This window comes from Littorina saxatilis, linkage group LG2, assembly GCF_037325665.1.
Source record: "Littorina saxatilis isolate snail1 linkage group LG2, US_GU_Lsax_2.0, whole genome shotgun sequence".
NCBI classification, from domain to species: domain Eukaryota; kingdom Metazoa; phylum Mollusca; class Gastropoda; order Littorinimorpha; family Littorinidae; genus Littorina; species Littorina saxatilis.
The window spans coordinates 10,170,824-10,187,163 of record NC_090246.1 but is presented as its reverse complement, the minus strand read 5'-3'; the positions used below and the strand labels follow the sequence as shown (position 1 = coordinate 10,187,163).

The 16,340-nt window shown below is 41.4% G+C and overlaps 2 protein-coding genes across 3 annotated transcripts; one reads left to right on the top strand and one right to left on the bottom strand.

Annotated features, from left to right (window-relative positions):
- Positions 1-430: 430 nt before the first annotated feature.
- Positions 431-5,087, bottom strand: LOC138958175 (alpha/beta-tubulin-N-acetyltransferase 9-like). Its single transcript, XM_070329260.1, has 7 exons — positions 4,849-5,087; positions 3,630-3,739; positions 3,067-3,144; positions 2,555-2,629; positions 2,197-2,256; positions 1,631-1,725; positions 431-704 (listed from the first exon to the last, which is right to left on the bottom strand). The coding sequence occupies exons 1-7, from the start codon at positions 4,923-4,925 to the stop codon at positions 582-584; spliced, it is 618 nt and encodes a 205-aa protein (XP_070185361.1). The 5' UTR covers positions 4,926-5,087; the 3' UTR covers positions 431-581.
- A 252-nt stretch (positions 5,088-5,339) lies between these two features.
- On the top strand, positions 5,340-14,083 carry LOC138958173 (transmembrane protein 104-like). Of its 2 annotated transcripts, none has more exons than XM_070329258.1 (10): positions 5,340-5,478; positions 6,006-6,127; positions 7,364-7,445; positions 8,072-8,132; positions 9,608-9,648; positions 9,928-9,958; positions 10,907-11,006; positions 11,895-12,006; positions 12,440-12,533; positions 13,281-14,083. In XM_070329258.1, exons 1-10 carry the CDS (start codon positions 5,419-5,421, stop codon positions 14,039-14,041), a joined length of 1,464 nt encoding a protein of 487 aa, XP_070185359.1. In that variant the 5' UTR covers positions 5,340-5,418; the 3' UTR covers positions 14,042-14,083. The 2 variants fall into 2 exon arrangements, with proteins under 2 accessions (XP_070185359.1, XP_070185358.1); XM_070329257.1 differs by having other exon boundaries at positions 9,605-9,648.
- Positions 14,084-16,340: the final 2,257 nt, after the last annotated feature.

Sequence of the window (16,340 nt, the reverse complement as noted above, 5' to 3'; positions counted from 1 at the left end):
TCGATCTTTTGTTGGACACCGGGCAAATTGCATGCTGGCTGGTACAAGAACCAAAACAATGATTCAGTTGTGATGCTTCGATACTGTCAGCGGACTTGAAATGACCCGATATCTTTGCTTGCATAAGCCTCTTTAGCTGATTGGCTTCCAGAGCACATGCAGCAAGTTAAGCAAGATAAGATTGCTCAACCAGTTTGTTGGCTTAATTCGAATTAAGCGGTTTTGCAATTAAGTTAATCTTTAAATAATAAAGTGCATGTTGTCAGTGGTTGAGTGTGCCCACTAAGACAGCCGATTTGCTTTTAATTTATTTGTATAACACTTAAATCGTTGACCCAAACGGCTAACCATACTGTCTGACTGCTTGCTTTGACTCATTCATAATTTAACAGATGAAAGAAAGGACAAATACACGTTTTTTCAGTTACATTCTATTTTTTTCTTTTTAAGAACACGCCAGTTCAGCTTCCAGGAAAATCACACACACACATACACACATACACACAAACACAAATGCACACACACACACGCAATCATACTCACACAACACACACACACCACCACCACCGCACACACACACACTAACTCTTAAGGTTATACGCCTGTATATCAAAATGAGAGGTAAAAGGCAGCACAAGGTCTTTCAGTGACTCTGCAGTATCCGCCGCCAGTGTGATCTCTTGAAACACCTCGCTGCGAGATGTCTGCAAGACAGAACAAGAACTCACAATGTCATTCTGTCAGCACACCTGTCTATTAAGAGAGAGGGGGTGGGGAGAAAGAGAGAGTGAGAAAGAGAAAGAGAAAGAGAGAGAGAGAGACTGAGACGAGGAGAGAGAGAGAGAGAGAGAGAGAGAGAGAGAGAGAGAGAGAGAGAGACACACACACACACACACACACACACACACACACACACACACACACACAGACAAAGACAGAGAGACAAAACAGACAGACCGTCAAGACAGACCTAATCAACACATGATAACACATGAATACAGAAAAACAGTCTGACAGCCCACCTGTCTTTTCAGAGAGACACAAAGAGAGAATGAAAAATGTGTGCTCTGCTGTTTTATTATATGAATCAATTTAATAAAAAAAATTAAAAAACACTAGAGACAGACAGAGACAGAGAGAGACAAAGAGAGAATGATCAATGTTCTGATTTCGTCTAGGTCGTCATCTTCCTTGTTTTATAGCTTCCAGGATTTAAATTCTACATGTATTTAAAATTTTTCTGTGCTGATATTCATGTGATAGGCAAAAAGGATTATACTGTAATGAGTATGTGTGTGTGTGTGTGTCTGTCTGTGTGTGTCTGTCTGTGTGTGTGTGTGTGTGTGTGTGTGTGTGTGTCTGTGCGTGCGTGCGTAAGTGCGTGCGTGCGTAAGTACGTGTGTCTGTGCGTGCGTGCGTGCGTGCGTGCGTGCGTGCATGTGTTTTTCTGTCTGTCTATCTGTCTTTTGTTTGCCTTCCTGCTTGTATGCAATTTCACAAATTGAATTAACAGATGTGCATCACGATCTTTGCAGTGCATACAATGTACAAGTAGTAACATTAAGCAACAGTGCTTCTTTGAATTTATCTAAAAATGAGTGTAATTGACAACTATAAGCATGCAACTCACCTCCGCAAAACCCAGGGAAGTGAACAGTTTTATGCTGGGCTCATTCTGAAGACCGATCTTTGCCTCGAACTTCCTCACTCCTATTGTCTCCATACCTGAATTCAAAACAGTAATACAGTGATAACCGTGATGTGAGCCCCCTCCTATGAACGGACACCTCTCAACTTAGGACATATTTCGTTGTCCCTTTGGCTAAAAGTGGACCACAAAATCCAGGGACGCTTTCACTGCTCTCTCTCTCTCTCTCTCTCTCTCTCTCTCTCTCTCTCTCTCTCTCTCTCTCTCTCTCTCTCTCTCTCTCTCTCTCTCTCTTGCACACACTCTCGGTCTTGCAGCCAAACCTCTATCCTTGAAAAATTAAATTCCATCATATCTCTCTCTCTCTCTCACACACACACACATCACTCACTCAGTCTCCCACACTGACACACATACATCACTCACTATCACTCACTCTCTCTCTCACACACACACACACACACACACACACACACACACACACACATACGTTAATATACACACACACGCACGCACGGACACACACTCTCTCTCACACACACACCGACCAAATTGCAGCATGCTGCAGAGTGCCTCTCGTCCTATGCCATGGCCTCTGGCGTCGGGTTCTGGTGAAGCAAGGGAAATAAGTCAGTAAATTGTTCTACCCTTGGCATTATGCTTGAGTTATGAAAGTGATGAAAGTCTTTTTAAATAATTGCTCGATTTCTTACTTCAATTCAAACTAAAAAAAAGTATTTATACTGCCTTTTTAAACCGAATTTTGTCGTGTTACACTGTTTTGTGTTGCATTATAGTGCACTGTTTTGGGTTTATTGTGCCGTGTTATACTGTTTTCTGTTGACACACACAGGTACACACACACACACATACACATACACACAAACACACACATTATCAACATACCTGCAATCATGATTTCTACTTCAGCAACCTGTTTCGTCTCATCCAAGAAGAAATTCACGTCTCCTACCATTGAATCTGTGAACAAAAATTAAAATGCTAAGTGACAAAAGAAATACTTCTTGCAACAAAAAGAAGAGGAGAAAAAGATAGCTAAATTGGCTGATCATATGATTATTTTGTATAATATCTTTTTCCCTTGAATATAGTGGCTCAAAGAAATAAGGCTGATGTGCATGTCAAAACTGTTTCAGTTCGGACTGCAAAAACAAAAAAACAGGGGTCTATAATTAGTATAAAGGGAGGTTCCACTTCTTCTTCTGCGTTCGTGGGCTGAAACTCCCTCGTACACTCGTGTCTTTTGCACGAGTGGAATTTTACGTGTATGACCGTTTTATACCCCGCCATTCAGGCAGCCATACGCCGTTTTCGGAGGCAGGAGGTTCCACTGTTGGCAAACAAAAAGAAAAAAGGCAGTGGGAAAAAAACCAAGCTCATTGCAGCATGAAACTCACCGATTTCAGCCTGTTCCTGAGTGCCCTTTTCAGCCTGAGTTTCATATCTGCTTTTATCAAGCACAATAAATGTGCATTCTGAAAAAGTATGGAAGCACATTAAAACAAGTTTCAAGGAACACAAGATTTGTTCAACCCCTTAATGAAAGCATCACACACATTATCAATTCAAATGATCAGTGGCATATATGCATACTCTGGGTAATTAAACTCTTAAGAGCAAGCATAAATCACAAAAATATCCTTTTTACAGTAAAAAAACAACCTTGATGCATGTAACTGACAGTGCAAAAGATAACAAGGTCCTAACTTGCGTTGTTGCTGACAAAATCACTTAGTTTAATTGTCATATACTTGAATAAAAAAAATAAGAGAGGTTTAGTTTATGGATAATTAAATAGGACAAAAGGAAACATTCACAAGAACTTATTTCTGAGATGTAAAGTAGTTTTCAATTCTATGACAAGAGCTATCACTTCAGATTCTTTTTTTTTAAGCTATACATGTATTCACAAATGATTCTTTTTGGAAAAGGTACAAATTAACTTTCATATCAATCTCACTGTTTTCATCGTCCCTCCACGAACGCTGCATGTTGAATTCCTCCTCCAGACTGAGAGGTTCCGATGCCGTCAGAATCTGTAGCTCCTCACTTTTCATCCACTCATGGTATCTGCAAACATAATCACAATATTTTATCATTGTTGAAGAAATGAAAGAAAAACAACACCCAAGGCTTCTTTTTCTATTTTGTGATATTCTTCTTCTTCTTCGTTCATGGGCTGAAACTCCCACGTTCACTCATGTTTTTGCACGAGTGGGTTTTTACGTGTATGACCGGTTTTACCCCGCCATTTAGGCAGCAATAAGCTGCTTTCGGGGGAAGCATGCTGGGTATTTTTGTGTTTCTATAACCTACCGAACTACATGGATTACAGGATCTTTTCCGTGCGCACTTGGTCTTGTGCTTGCGTGTACACACGAAGGGGGGTATAAGGCACTAGCAGGTCTGCACATAAATAGACCTGGGAGATAAAAAAAAAAAGCCACCCTTAACCCACCAGCCAGGCGCACGACATTCCAATTAGGAGGCCGATGTCTTATCCCCTAGGCCAATGCGCCAGTCTATTGTGGTCTTCATTTTTCCTTATGAATGAATTCAAGCAAAACATCAGTCTCTCTCCAGAGACAGTAAAACGACATCCCTCCAAGTCCAACTAAACACTAACTTTTCTTGTCCTTTGAATTCAAACATGACTAAAAGACATACCTGTCTAAATACGACACCTGTGGTATAGGCCGGGCACGTACTTTCCGCCAAAATATCTCAAGGATGGCCTTTCATTGCAAGCACCACTGCGATTTTCTTCAGATTTAAATACATTAGCGACACACTACTGGCCGCTTACTACTCAACCATGCCAGCATTGCAATCACTCTCAATGGGGCTCTATAATATAATTTTGTTCTATACAAGTGACAGAAGTGAATTGCAGCTGTTATAGATTGTAATTAACACTCTTTTACACACACACACACACACGCTCGCGCGCTAAGAAACAAACAAACAAAAAACAACAGTGGGCCGAACAGTGACTGCAGTTGATGGGGTCTATGTCGACCAAAAAAGTGGGATTCCCTGTATGTGGAGTTCCTGGAGGAAAACCATACTCGAATTTCTGCTACAGGAACTAAATCCTGTGGTATTCCCTGGAACTCCACCTACAGGGAATCCCACTCTTTTGGTCGACATAGACCCCATCAGCCTGACTGCATGCTTACTTGGGTACGTGGTGTCGTTCATAGGGCACCAGTAACACCTTTCTACCGACAATCATCGTGTTTTCGTTCAGCTTCATATTTCTACACACTGATCAGAACTGCACGACAGACCCTCCGGTAGCTACTCTGAGCTGTTAACTGGTTATATGGTAACTGGGATCAGCAAAAGTTAGGTGTAAAGTTTGACACCGACAAATCATCACGCTTTCAAAGCGGAAGTTGCAGACGACAACTTACAAGAGATAGCCGCAAAAAAAACCACCTATCTTAACTAAATGAAAACGTGTTTTCTTTCGCTAAAATTCCATTAATAACTGAGTAAAATAAATATATACTCTTTAAATGCAATTGAAAAAATGCAACTAACACGCATAGTACATCAAACGGGAAATTATGCACTACTTTTGAAATGCGGCTAATGAGTTAGATCAAAGGGCGAATACTCCCCCATGTGACTCGGGTCAACAAAACAAAAGGAGGACTGCTTCACGATTCGCTACGGGTTTGCTCAGCAAATATATCCAGCACTCCATGTTGACTTGACGGCAGACTTTGGCACCAACGTCAACCATGGCTGAAGAACCCGTGGTGATCGAGCTGACGGACAGTGGTGTGCAGTTTTCTACTACGGTAAGATACAGATCAGTGCTGTTTCTGTTTGAGTCTGTCTTATGATCTTTCTAAGTGTCTGCACTCTCTCCCTGCTTTTAAAGCTGGAACTAGTCACAGTCACATGCGTTGGGTACAACATGTGCCACCTCTTTGAGTGGTGACCCATGACATCAAGCCAGCATCACCAGACCATTATGTTGAGCAGATGGTTCACATCACTCATTTTAAAGAAGTGGTCAAATTTGTCTTGATTTGCTAAAATGATTCACTAATCAAGAATTAAGTGAGATTGGCTTAGGATGTAAAAAAACAAAAACAAAAAACAAACCAAGAAAGGTTAAAGTTTATGGAACGTTTGATTTTGGAAAAAAAAGAAACATTCACTAGAACTATACTTCAGCATATGTTGGCCTTTTAATACTGAAATTATTAAATAGACAAACAAGATACACAACAGACAAACTAAAATCCACACAAACACAAAGGGACAGATAGACAAACACACGCATTATATGCATGTTTGACAGTGTTTATAATGATTGCAGGTGGGGCTGATCTATGTGTTCAATCTGATTGTGGGCACAGGGGCACTGACCATGCCCGCTGCCTTCCACTCCGCCGGCTGGTTGGTCAGTCTGGTCACCATCATCGTGCTGGCTTTTACCAGGTATACATTGCTGTGTGTGGTGTGTGTGTGTGTGTGTGTGACTGTGTGTATGACTGTGTGTGTACATGTGTGTTTGTGTGCATGTACGTGAATGACTGTGTGTGTGTGGGTGCATGCTGCTGTGTCTGCATGCTGCTGTGTCTGCGTGTGCTTGTGTCAATGTGTGTGTGTGTGTCTCTCTCTGTTTGTGTGTCACAGTGCTTGTCTGTCTGTTTTTGTGTGTCTGTTTGTGTGTGCTTGTCTGTCTTTCTGTCACTTTATGTGTATCATGGTATGTGTTGTGTGTGTGTGGTTTTGTTTTGTTTTGTTTTGTTTTTGTTCATATAACTTAGAGTGGAACCCTTGTTATGAGATCCCCAGATATGACGGGCGCAGTGGCGTGGTGATAAGACGTCGGCCTCCTAATCCGGAGGTCGTGAGTTCGAGTCCCGGTCGCTGCCGCCTGGTGGGTTAAGAGTGGAGATTTTTCCGATCTCCCAGATCAACTTATGTGCAGACCTGCTAGTGACTTAACCCCCTTCGTGTGTACACGCAAGCACAAGACCAAGTGCGCACGGAAAAGATCCTGTAATCCATGTCAGAGTTCGGTGGGTTATAGAAACACAAAAATACCCAGCATGCCTCCCCCGAAATCGGCGTATGCTGCCTGAATGGCGGGTTAAGAGTGGAGATTTTTCCGATCTCCCAGATCAACTTATGTGCAGACCTGCTAGTGACTTAACCCCCTTCGTGTGTACACGCAAGCACAAGACCAAGTGCGCACGGAAAAGATCCTGTAATCCATGTCAGAGTTTGGTGGGTTATAGAAACACAAAAATACCCAGCATGCCTCCCCCAAAATCGGCGTATGCTGCCTGAATGGCGGGGTAAAAACGGTCATGCACGTACAAATCCACACGTGCTAAAAACATGAGTGAACGTGGGAGGCTAAGCCCATGAACGACGATGACGAAGATCCCCAGATTTAAGTCTTCCCCCCTTCTAGACCTTGCTTTTCGGTTCATGACCTCCATTTTAAGACTCCCTCCTTTTAAAGACTCCCTCCTTTTAAAGACCTGATTTTCTCAGATTGTTCTAGGTGTCACAGTGATGGTTCCACTGTATAAGACGTCAGGGTGCAAGTGAACAGCACTTTTCAAAGTTTGCTGTGAATTTATTTGCAGCTGTAAAAGATATATATCAGTGTAAAAATGCATTACCCAAAGTTCTTGTTAAGGTTTGGCTTGTCTCGTGCAGCTACGTGACGGTGACCTTCATGACGGAGGCCATGGGCATTGCTAACGCTGCTCTGCGTGCAGAACAGCAAGGTCAGCCGGAGGTGAGGCAGCTTTTTAATTTTATGCTGTCAGTCTCACGGTGGATTACCTACCTTAAACTTTTCTCTTCTAATTATGTAACTAGCCTGATATGTTCATCAAACACAGTATATTTTGGGGAATGCTACGAGTGTGTGTGTGTGTGCGAGTGCAGTATGTGTGATCCTGTGATGTAGATAGCTCTTCTTCAGTCCCTTCAATAATTCAATGATTTTGAAAATGTTCAGATTGCTCCTTTTTGGGGGCTACTTTTCATTCATAAAGTTCTGTATATATATATGTTAAATGACAGGTTTGAAGATCAGGCTAGACCTAAAAATGTTATCATTTTGAAACATTGTTCTTAGTTTTTAGTAAATCTGGCAGGGTATTCAAGGCAATATTGCACAAATCGTTTACCTTGCGAAACACAGCAAATTCAGTGTGCTGAGACATCTTTTTTCAAGGCTTGTATGGTGGATTTTTTTTTCTCGGGGGGGAGGTTCAATAAGTATACAATGTACTTTTTTGTTATACTCAAATTACAATGTGTGTGTTTCTTTGTATTTTGTTTTGTTTTTTATATATCTGCCAAAAATTGCGTTTAGGTGAATTATAGCTCATTTCTTTCTTACTTGCTCTTTTTCAGGAGTACAGGAACGTATCACCCGGCACAGTGTCAGAAAGTTCCCCGCTTTTACAAGATAAAGGTTACTTTTTACATTTAGTCAAGTTTTGACTAAATGTTTTAACGTAGAGGGGGAATCGAGACGAGGGTCGTGGTGTATGTGTGTGTGTGTGTGTGTGTGTGTGTGTCTGTCTGTCTGTCTGTCTGTGCGTGTGTGTGTGTAGAGCGATTCAGACCAAACTACTGGACCGATCTTTATGAAATTTGACATGAGAGTTCCTGGGAATGATATCCCCGGACGTTTTTTTCATTTTTTCGATAAATACCTTTGATGACGTCATATCCGGCTTTTTGTAAAAGTTGAGGCGGCACTGTCACACCCTCATTTTTCAATCAAATTGATTGAAATTTTGGCCCAGCAATCTTCGACGAAGGCCGGACTTCGGTATTGCATTTCAGCTTGGTGGCTTAAAAATTAATTAATGACTTTGGTCATTAAAAATCTGAAAATTGTAAAAAAAAAAAAATTTGTTAAAGATCCAAAACTACGTTTTATCTTATTCTTCATCATTTTCTGATTCCAAAAACATATAAATATGTTATATTCGGATTAAAAACAAGCTCTGAAAATTAGAAATATAAAAATTATTATTAAAATAAAATTTCCAAAATCGATTTAAAAACAATTTCATCTTATTCCTTGTGGGTTCCTGATTCCAAAAACATATAAATGTGATATGTTTGGATTAAAAACACGCTCAGAAAGTTAAAAAAAAATAGAGATAAAGAAAAGTGTGCTATCCTTCTCAGCGCAACTACTACCCCGCTCTTCTTGTCAATTTCACTGCCTTTGCATCGAGTGGTGGACTCTGTAAAAATGCAGTGAGTTCAGTTTCATTCTGTTAGTTCGACAGCTTGATTAAAATTTATGTTGTAATTTCGCCTTACGCGACTTGTTCTTTCTCTCTTTATTTCTTTCTTTCCTTTTTTCTTCCTGTAAAGTGAACAGTGATTTACAGTGTTTGTGAATGTGCATGTTAGCATGTAGATTAACAGACCATAGGTTATTTGCTGTGTGCTAACTTGATAATTGAGTCACTGAATGTAGAAGAAAGGTCTTCATTCAGCATTGAGGCTTTTATTCAAAAGCTCTTTACCCATCAAGGAAAAAAGGACAAAGATCACTTCAACCTACAAAATGGCACAGAGCTACACTTCTTGACATGTCATAGTTGTTCATGTGTGATTATTTTAGTGTGTTCGTAATTGGTATGTGATTTGTGTCTAAGGCTGTAATAAGGTGGAGTGAATATGAATGAAAAATAAAAAACATTCCCCACCCCCAACCACCCACTCCCCACCCTCTCTGTCATCACTGCACCCTCCACCCAGGGTCTTGAAAAGGAGCGACTCTCAAGATGGAAGTAGATTTACAGAGGTTTTGAAGAGAAAACCTGAAAAGACAAGGTCTTAAAAAGAGGCGGGGGGGGGGGGGGGGGGGGGGGGCATGTCTTAAATGGCCAGATTGACTGTATTCAGACTTGTGTGTTCCAGCAGGTCATGAGGACAGCTTTGAGATCACGCACAGGGTAGAAATGGTAAGTCTCAATCTTTCTCTTCTATTTAAACATCCTTTCACTAGTTGTTTTTTGTTTGAATCATTCCTGAGTAAATCAGAACGCAAGACAAGTTGTTGTGTTTTGATTGGCTGAGAGTTCTTTTACAAAGCAATCCAATACAGAAATACATCTGTATTTTCTGTAATTTTGATCAAAAACAGAAATTTGTCTATTGCCTGAATTGGCTTATCGATGTTTACTTCAATATTTTCTTGGATGAACTCAAAAATCTGCCATGTTTTCTTATTTTGTTTCCAGGGTAAAATGGCCAAGCTTTTCTTCAACAAAGGTAGGAATTTCTTACATTTGTTTTCATTGGTGGTTGCTTAATTGGTTTTGTTAAACTAACTTAATCTACATGATTGTTTTCATTGCATGTATTTTTGTTTTTGTTTGTTTCTTATGCATGTACTGTGTGCATTCTGTGCATTTGTGTGTGTGTGTGTGTGTGTGTGTGTGTGTGTGTGTGCGTGTGTGTGTGTGTGGCATATCTGCATGTTGTTTATAGAAATTAACTTTCGCAAACTAGTGACGTACTAAAACGTGCTGCAGAGAGTCGGAATAAAATATCTGACACAGCAATCTCCATGAATAATGCATTTTACCAGCATGACGAAGCTGATTTGATTTTTTTTTAAATTGTTGTATGTCAGTCAAGCTGATTTAAGAGTTTGGTGCTAATGTATCAAACTTTTTTTTGCAGACATGTTTCTAATTCTATATGTATGTGGTTTTTTTTTACAAGTATGCGTTCTGGCTCTCAAACCACCACTCGCTCTGTTATGTCATTAATTACCAGTCAAATCAAGTCTAGAAAACACAGATTACATCATGTTTTTAAGGAAGAGCCCTCTACAAAAAATGATCAACCAATGTGTGTTTGATGGGTTGCTGATTTAATTGCCGGTGTCACGAACTGAAACCTCTGCTGAACAATCCTTCTCATTGCGGTCAATGCGCATGCGCCAAACTTGGACTTAAAAAAATGCGACCCTTTGACCAAACGAACCATGGGTTAGGATTAGGGTTAGGTTGTTCACGACCTGATTAATCTCCCCATGTTAGCGCATGCGCATTGACCGCAATGAGAAGGATTGTTCAGGCAGAGTTTTCAGTTCGTGATACCGGTATATATATATCTTGAGAATTTTTCGGGTAAAATACTATATTAGACATTTTCTCTTTGTGCGACCCCTGCATGTGTATGAAGAAGCACTGTTTTATGTTTTTGTTTCAGCGGGAATATCACTGTTCAACCTGTGCATCATTGTTTACCTGTACGGAGACCTGTCTATATATGCAGTAGCTGTACCTAAGTCACTCCGAGATGTAGCCTGGTAAGAAACGTTGCTCGTCTCCTTTTGATTCTTTCATACAGTGGAGCCCCCCTTTTAAGACTTCAAAAAATCTGAGAAAATCAGGTCTTAAAAAGGAGGGAGTCTTAAAATGGCGGTAACTTTACAGAGGTTATGAACAGAAAGTTTTAAAAAAACAGGGTCTTAAGAAGGGAGTCTTAAATTGGGGGTGTCTTAAAACGGAGGTTCCACTGTATCATTCTCTAAATGTGTCTTTGCCAGTGTCTGTTTCACTCACCTATGTTTGCTGTGTCATTGTATAATCAAGCGCACATAGCACTCAAATTACAGTTGAAGGTACAGCCAGTAAAACAGGGGAAAATGTGCCATTGCAGGGATGAGTTCTGGGCTAGATTATTATTTGGGACAAACGAGAGAGACATTATTAGTGTGACTCTCCAATAACAGGGGCTGTGCAGGGCACTGCTTTGTGTGTGTGCGTGTGTCTGTGTGTGTGCATGTGTCTGTGTGTGTGCATGTGTGTGTGTGTGTGTGTGTCTGTGTGCGTGTGTGTGTGCGTGTGTCTGTGTCTGTGCGTGTGTCTGTGTGTGTGCGTGTGTCTGTGTGTGTGTGTGTGTGTGCGTGTGTGTGTGCGTGTGTCTGTGTGTGCGTGTGCGTGTGTCTGTGTGTGTGTGTGTGTGTGTGTGTGTGCGTGTGTCTGTGTGTGTGTGTGTGTCTGTGTGTGTGCAGGCTTACCTGCATGTGTGTGAAAACAGAATAGACAGATCTTGATACACATGTTCTGCTTTTTTTAGACGTTCATTGATCTAAATCTGCTTGATTTACCCATAAAGTGATGTACCTTAACTGAGTAAATACATGTATGACTTTGATATACTAATCATTTGTGTATTTCCTTTTCCTTTTCAGTACATACTCTGGTAGTGGTACCAACAATTCCTGCAACCAGACAGTAGGAGACAAGGACCCTTGCTGGGAGGGGGTCGACCTGAACAGGGACAATGCCTACAGAATATTTGTGGTATGAAAACTGTAACTCTTGGAAATTTTCTAGCAGCTAATGTATACTTGTTGGGTTTGAATTGTCCTTAAAGCCTGAGCTACATTATGGCTGTGTTTCATGGGAACATGAAATTTACCAAGGACGAAAATGACAAAAGGAACCGTGTCACTGAAACTTTTGATAAGCATGTCAAGACTTTAAGCCACAAGACTTCACATGGTTTGGTATTGGTATATCTTATATTGTCCGTGGGGATTTTTGTCATGGAAATTCAGGATGTTCTTCCATGAATTCATACCAAGGGCCACCCTAGTAAGATTTTCATCAAAACAGAGACAATGAAAACTGGACTCATCCTGAAAATTGACTTGGTATTTAAATCCTTGTCAATGCATATGGACAAAGAAATGTTGATGTTGGTGCACTATAGTTGTTCTCACTTCTTATCCAGGCTGTATTTATCTGCCTCCTGGGTCCATTCGTTTTCTTCAACGTCCAGAAAACAAAGTACCTGCAAATAGTGACCACTATAGCAAGGTGGTTAGGTAAGTGTGTGTGTGCATGGATATGTGTGTGTGTATATATATGTGCATGTGTGCATGCATGCATGTGTGTGTGTGCGTGCATGTGTGTGTATGTGTGAATAGGCCTCAGCCCTTTTGTTCCTAGCTGGAAATATGTGAGTATATGTGATCCACACTAATTATATATCCTCAGAAAATGTTAGGTATGATCAACATTCTCCTCGGATCTGTGATTTTCTGAGGAAATGAGGGACTGTCTTCCTGAGAGAGAGAAAAATTTGGTCTGAGAAAAAACCCAATCCATGAGCAATCTTTTGGAGTGCACTTTCACATTTATTTCTGCATATTCTAGCTTTAAGGAGAGGTTTTTGTCATTTGTTTTTCTCTCAGCTGTTTTCCAGCCTGACTAATTTTACCAGACAAAAGAATATAAAATACAGATTTGGGAGTAAAATGAAAATTGAAACAGTTTTGGGCCAAGCATCTTGTACTCGAGCGATTGGTCAAAACTATACGTTACGACACGTATGTGTGTCTGTTGAAGCCTTTGTCCATTCATCGTGTGTGTGTGTGTGTGTGTATGCGCTGATGTTTTTTGCTATTGTACATCGCTGTGAGCTCTGGCTAGAAGGGGCAATTCATAAGTGTTCGTTATTATTATTATTATTATTATTATTATTATGTCTTTTTGAGGATATGTGGGAGGTGGGGGGACATTTTTACAGTTGATATTGGCTCAGAATAACAAATTTGCTTTTAATTTTGCAGCGTTTGGCCTGATGATAACCCTGACAGTGATCAAGCTGGCTCAGGGTAAGGGGCAAGGAAAGCCGCTAGTGGGGGACGTATCGGGCATTCCCAATCTGTTCGGCGTCTGCGTGTACTCCTTCATGTGCCACCACTCCCTCCCCTCCCTCGTCACCCCGATACGCAACAAGTCTCGCTTAAACTCTGTGCTTGGGGGCGACTACGTCCTTATCCTGGTATTCTACGCAATTCTCAGCTTCACAGGCGTCTTCACGTTCGCCAAGGTTGAAGATCTGTACACGCTCAACTTCCAGCCCAATGAGTGTGGGCGCCAGGCTATCACACACGTCAAGTTCTTCGAGTACTTCCTGGCGCTCTTCCCCGTGTTCACGCTCAGCACAAACTTTCCCATCATCGCTATCACGCTCAGGAACAACCTTCAAGCGCTTCTGGCTCGACCTCACTACTCGCAGTTCGTCAACCGTTACCTTATTGCTCTGTTAGGCATCGTTCCGCCCACCATCGTTGCGATCATCACCAACCAGGTTGATTTTCTGGTGGGGATTACAGGGTCGTACGCAGGCACTGCGATCCAGTATGTGATTCCGGCGTGCTTGGTTTTGCTGGGGCGACGGAGGGTGCCGGAACTGCAGGCTAGGCTGGGCGGTGAGCAGCTTCACTGCTCACCGTTCAGACACAAGGCGTGGGTGTACGGGGTGCTTGTGTGGTCGGGACTGTGTGTCATCTTTGTCACTGTCAATCACATCATCACTAGGAGCTAAGGTCAAAGTGCAGACTAGTTTGTTGTTGTTTTTTTGGGTTTTTTCTCTTGGGGCTGGGGCTGGCAGGAAGGAATGGGTGGGGTGGGGGTGTTGGCTTTGTTTTTTTCAGGCATTGTTTTGATTTTGGTGGGGGAGGGGGGGGGGGGTGCGGAGATGGGAGGGGGTTCTTTGGCGTTGCTTTTAATGTCATTGGCTCACGTAAGTGTAGCCTATGCGATCATAACTTTGTCTGTCTGTGCGTGCGTGCGTATGTGTGTGCGTGCGTGCGTGCGTGTGTATGTCTGTGGTAGAAACTCTAACATTTGAAGACGTCACATTACATTGACGTCACATTATGACGTAAGAGGGTTAGACGTCACGCGAAGGAAGTACTGAAAGTCTCGGTCATTATTATTTTGAGCGGGCCGAGACTAGTTGGCAGTCGTGTCCCTGTAAGTAGGCTACATGCAGACAGACAGATCTAGATCTAGTGTCTCGCTTTCTTCCACAGTTTCACCTATGCTCTTTCTGTGTGTGTGTGTGTGTGTGTGTGTGTGTGTGTGTGTGTGTGTGTGTGTGTGTGTGTGTGTGTGTTACTGTTTGTCGATTTCTTACGTGAGCCTTGATGGCTTTGCCTCTTGTTTTACATGTTTCTTTGCAATATTTTTGATCGCCACTTTTAAGTATTCTTTGCCAAAGAATGTTACTGCAGTACAGTAGAACCCCCCTTTCAAAGGATCTAACAAAATTAGGGTTTCAAAGAAAGGGAGTCTTAAAGTGGAGGGAAATTTCCAGACATTGGGAACAATTTTAAAAAGATTAAAATCTTTAAAAAAAAAAATTGTAAAAAGGGGGAGAATGTAGCACAGATATTTCATTCTAGATGTGTTGTTTCCATTCACTTTCTTTAGCGTATTTTACTTATACAAAATACCCTTCTACAGCTGTTCATGCATGTTTACACATTAACTTTCTTTAACGTATTCAGGGTTCGTACAGTTTTTTTGTTATAAAATTCAAGGACTTTTCAAGAACTTTCAAGACCTTCTGAAGAGAAAATCAAGCACCCTCTTACCTTCTAGCAATTGTTTATTGTGGGTGGTTGTTGTGTAATCAATTTACAGCATTAGAGTTTTTAAGGACTTTCAAGGATCTTGTCAATTTTTTAAGCACTTTCAAGGCCTTGAAACTGACCCATCCAAATTCAAGCACTTTCAAGGATTTCAAGCACCTGTACGAACCCTGCGTATTTTACTTATACAGAATACACTTCTACAGCTTTGTATGCATGTTTACACAACTGTACGCAGATTTAACTCAAGAATGATTTTGTTGTTTGGTATTTGTTTCTCGTTTTGTGATCCTTAGTGGATCAGTCTTGTGCATTACCTGTGCACAGCACCCAAAATGTCTTTCAGCCAATCCACAATACTTGCTGAATGCCAGAATGAAAACCAGAGCTGTTAATACCCGCTATTACGAGCTAGTCGTGTGACAGAGAGTTTTCTTGCACACGAGACTGTAGATGTTTCACGACGGCTTTAGCCGGAGTGAAACAGCAGCAGTCGAGTGTGCAAGAACACTCTCTGTCACACGACTAGCTCGTAATGGCGATTATGTCTCACAGCTTCAACAGAGGAGAGAACAAACACGTTTTGCGTACTCACGCTTGATAAACCTAAACACAGGAGCAGCCATTGTGGAGAGATCTACTTTTTGACGAAAGTGAACGAACAACTATGAATGACGTCTCGGTATATGTGAATGACGTCACAGTCATCGTCACAGTCTGTATCTTTTGAAGCATTCCATTCTTCATGACGTCTTTCTGTGTCTGCATCCGCGAAATGTTTGTTCTTTCCGGGGTCTTTGTCATCTATGTTCAGAACTCTGTCCTTCTAGTTTCAGACTAACAGGCCTCCTGAGCGAGCCACTTTCCAAGGGAAGCTAAACTCGCGTATGGAAACAGTACTGTAGTCTGGGATGCCGTTTTCAGTATTCTCAGCGTTGAAGAATTTGTAAAGAGAAGACACGACAACAGCAGGAGAAATAAAAGTCGTGTGTGCATTTTGGGGCTTTTGGAGGGACGATTTCGAGTTTGAATCCGTTCTTGCACATGCTCCAAAGCGTGTAACATACAATCTTGCACACGTTTGCTTTAGTAGTGGCAAAGAAGGAAAGCGTGTGACATTTATATATATTACATGTATATTCAAGGCATTCGGGTAATACTGGGTTTTATTATTCAGCCAGCAAAGAGAGTACATACATCCACACTACAGCATGATTTGATGGAGTAGTGAATCTTTCTTTTGTAGAA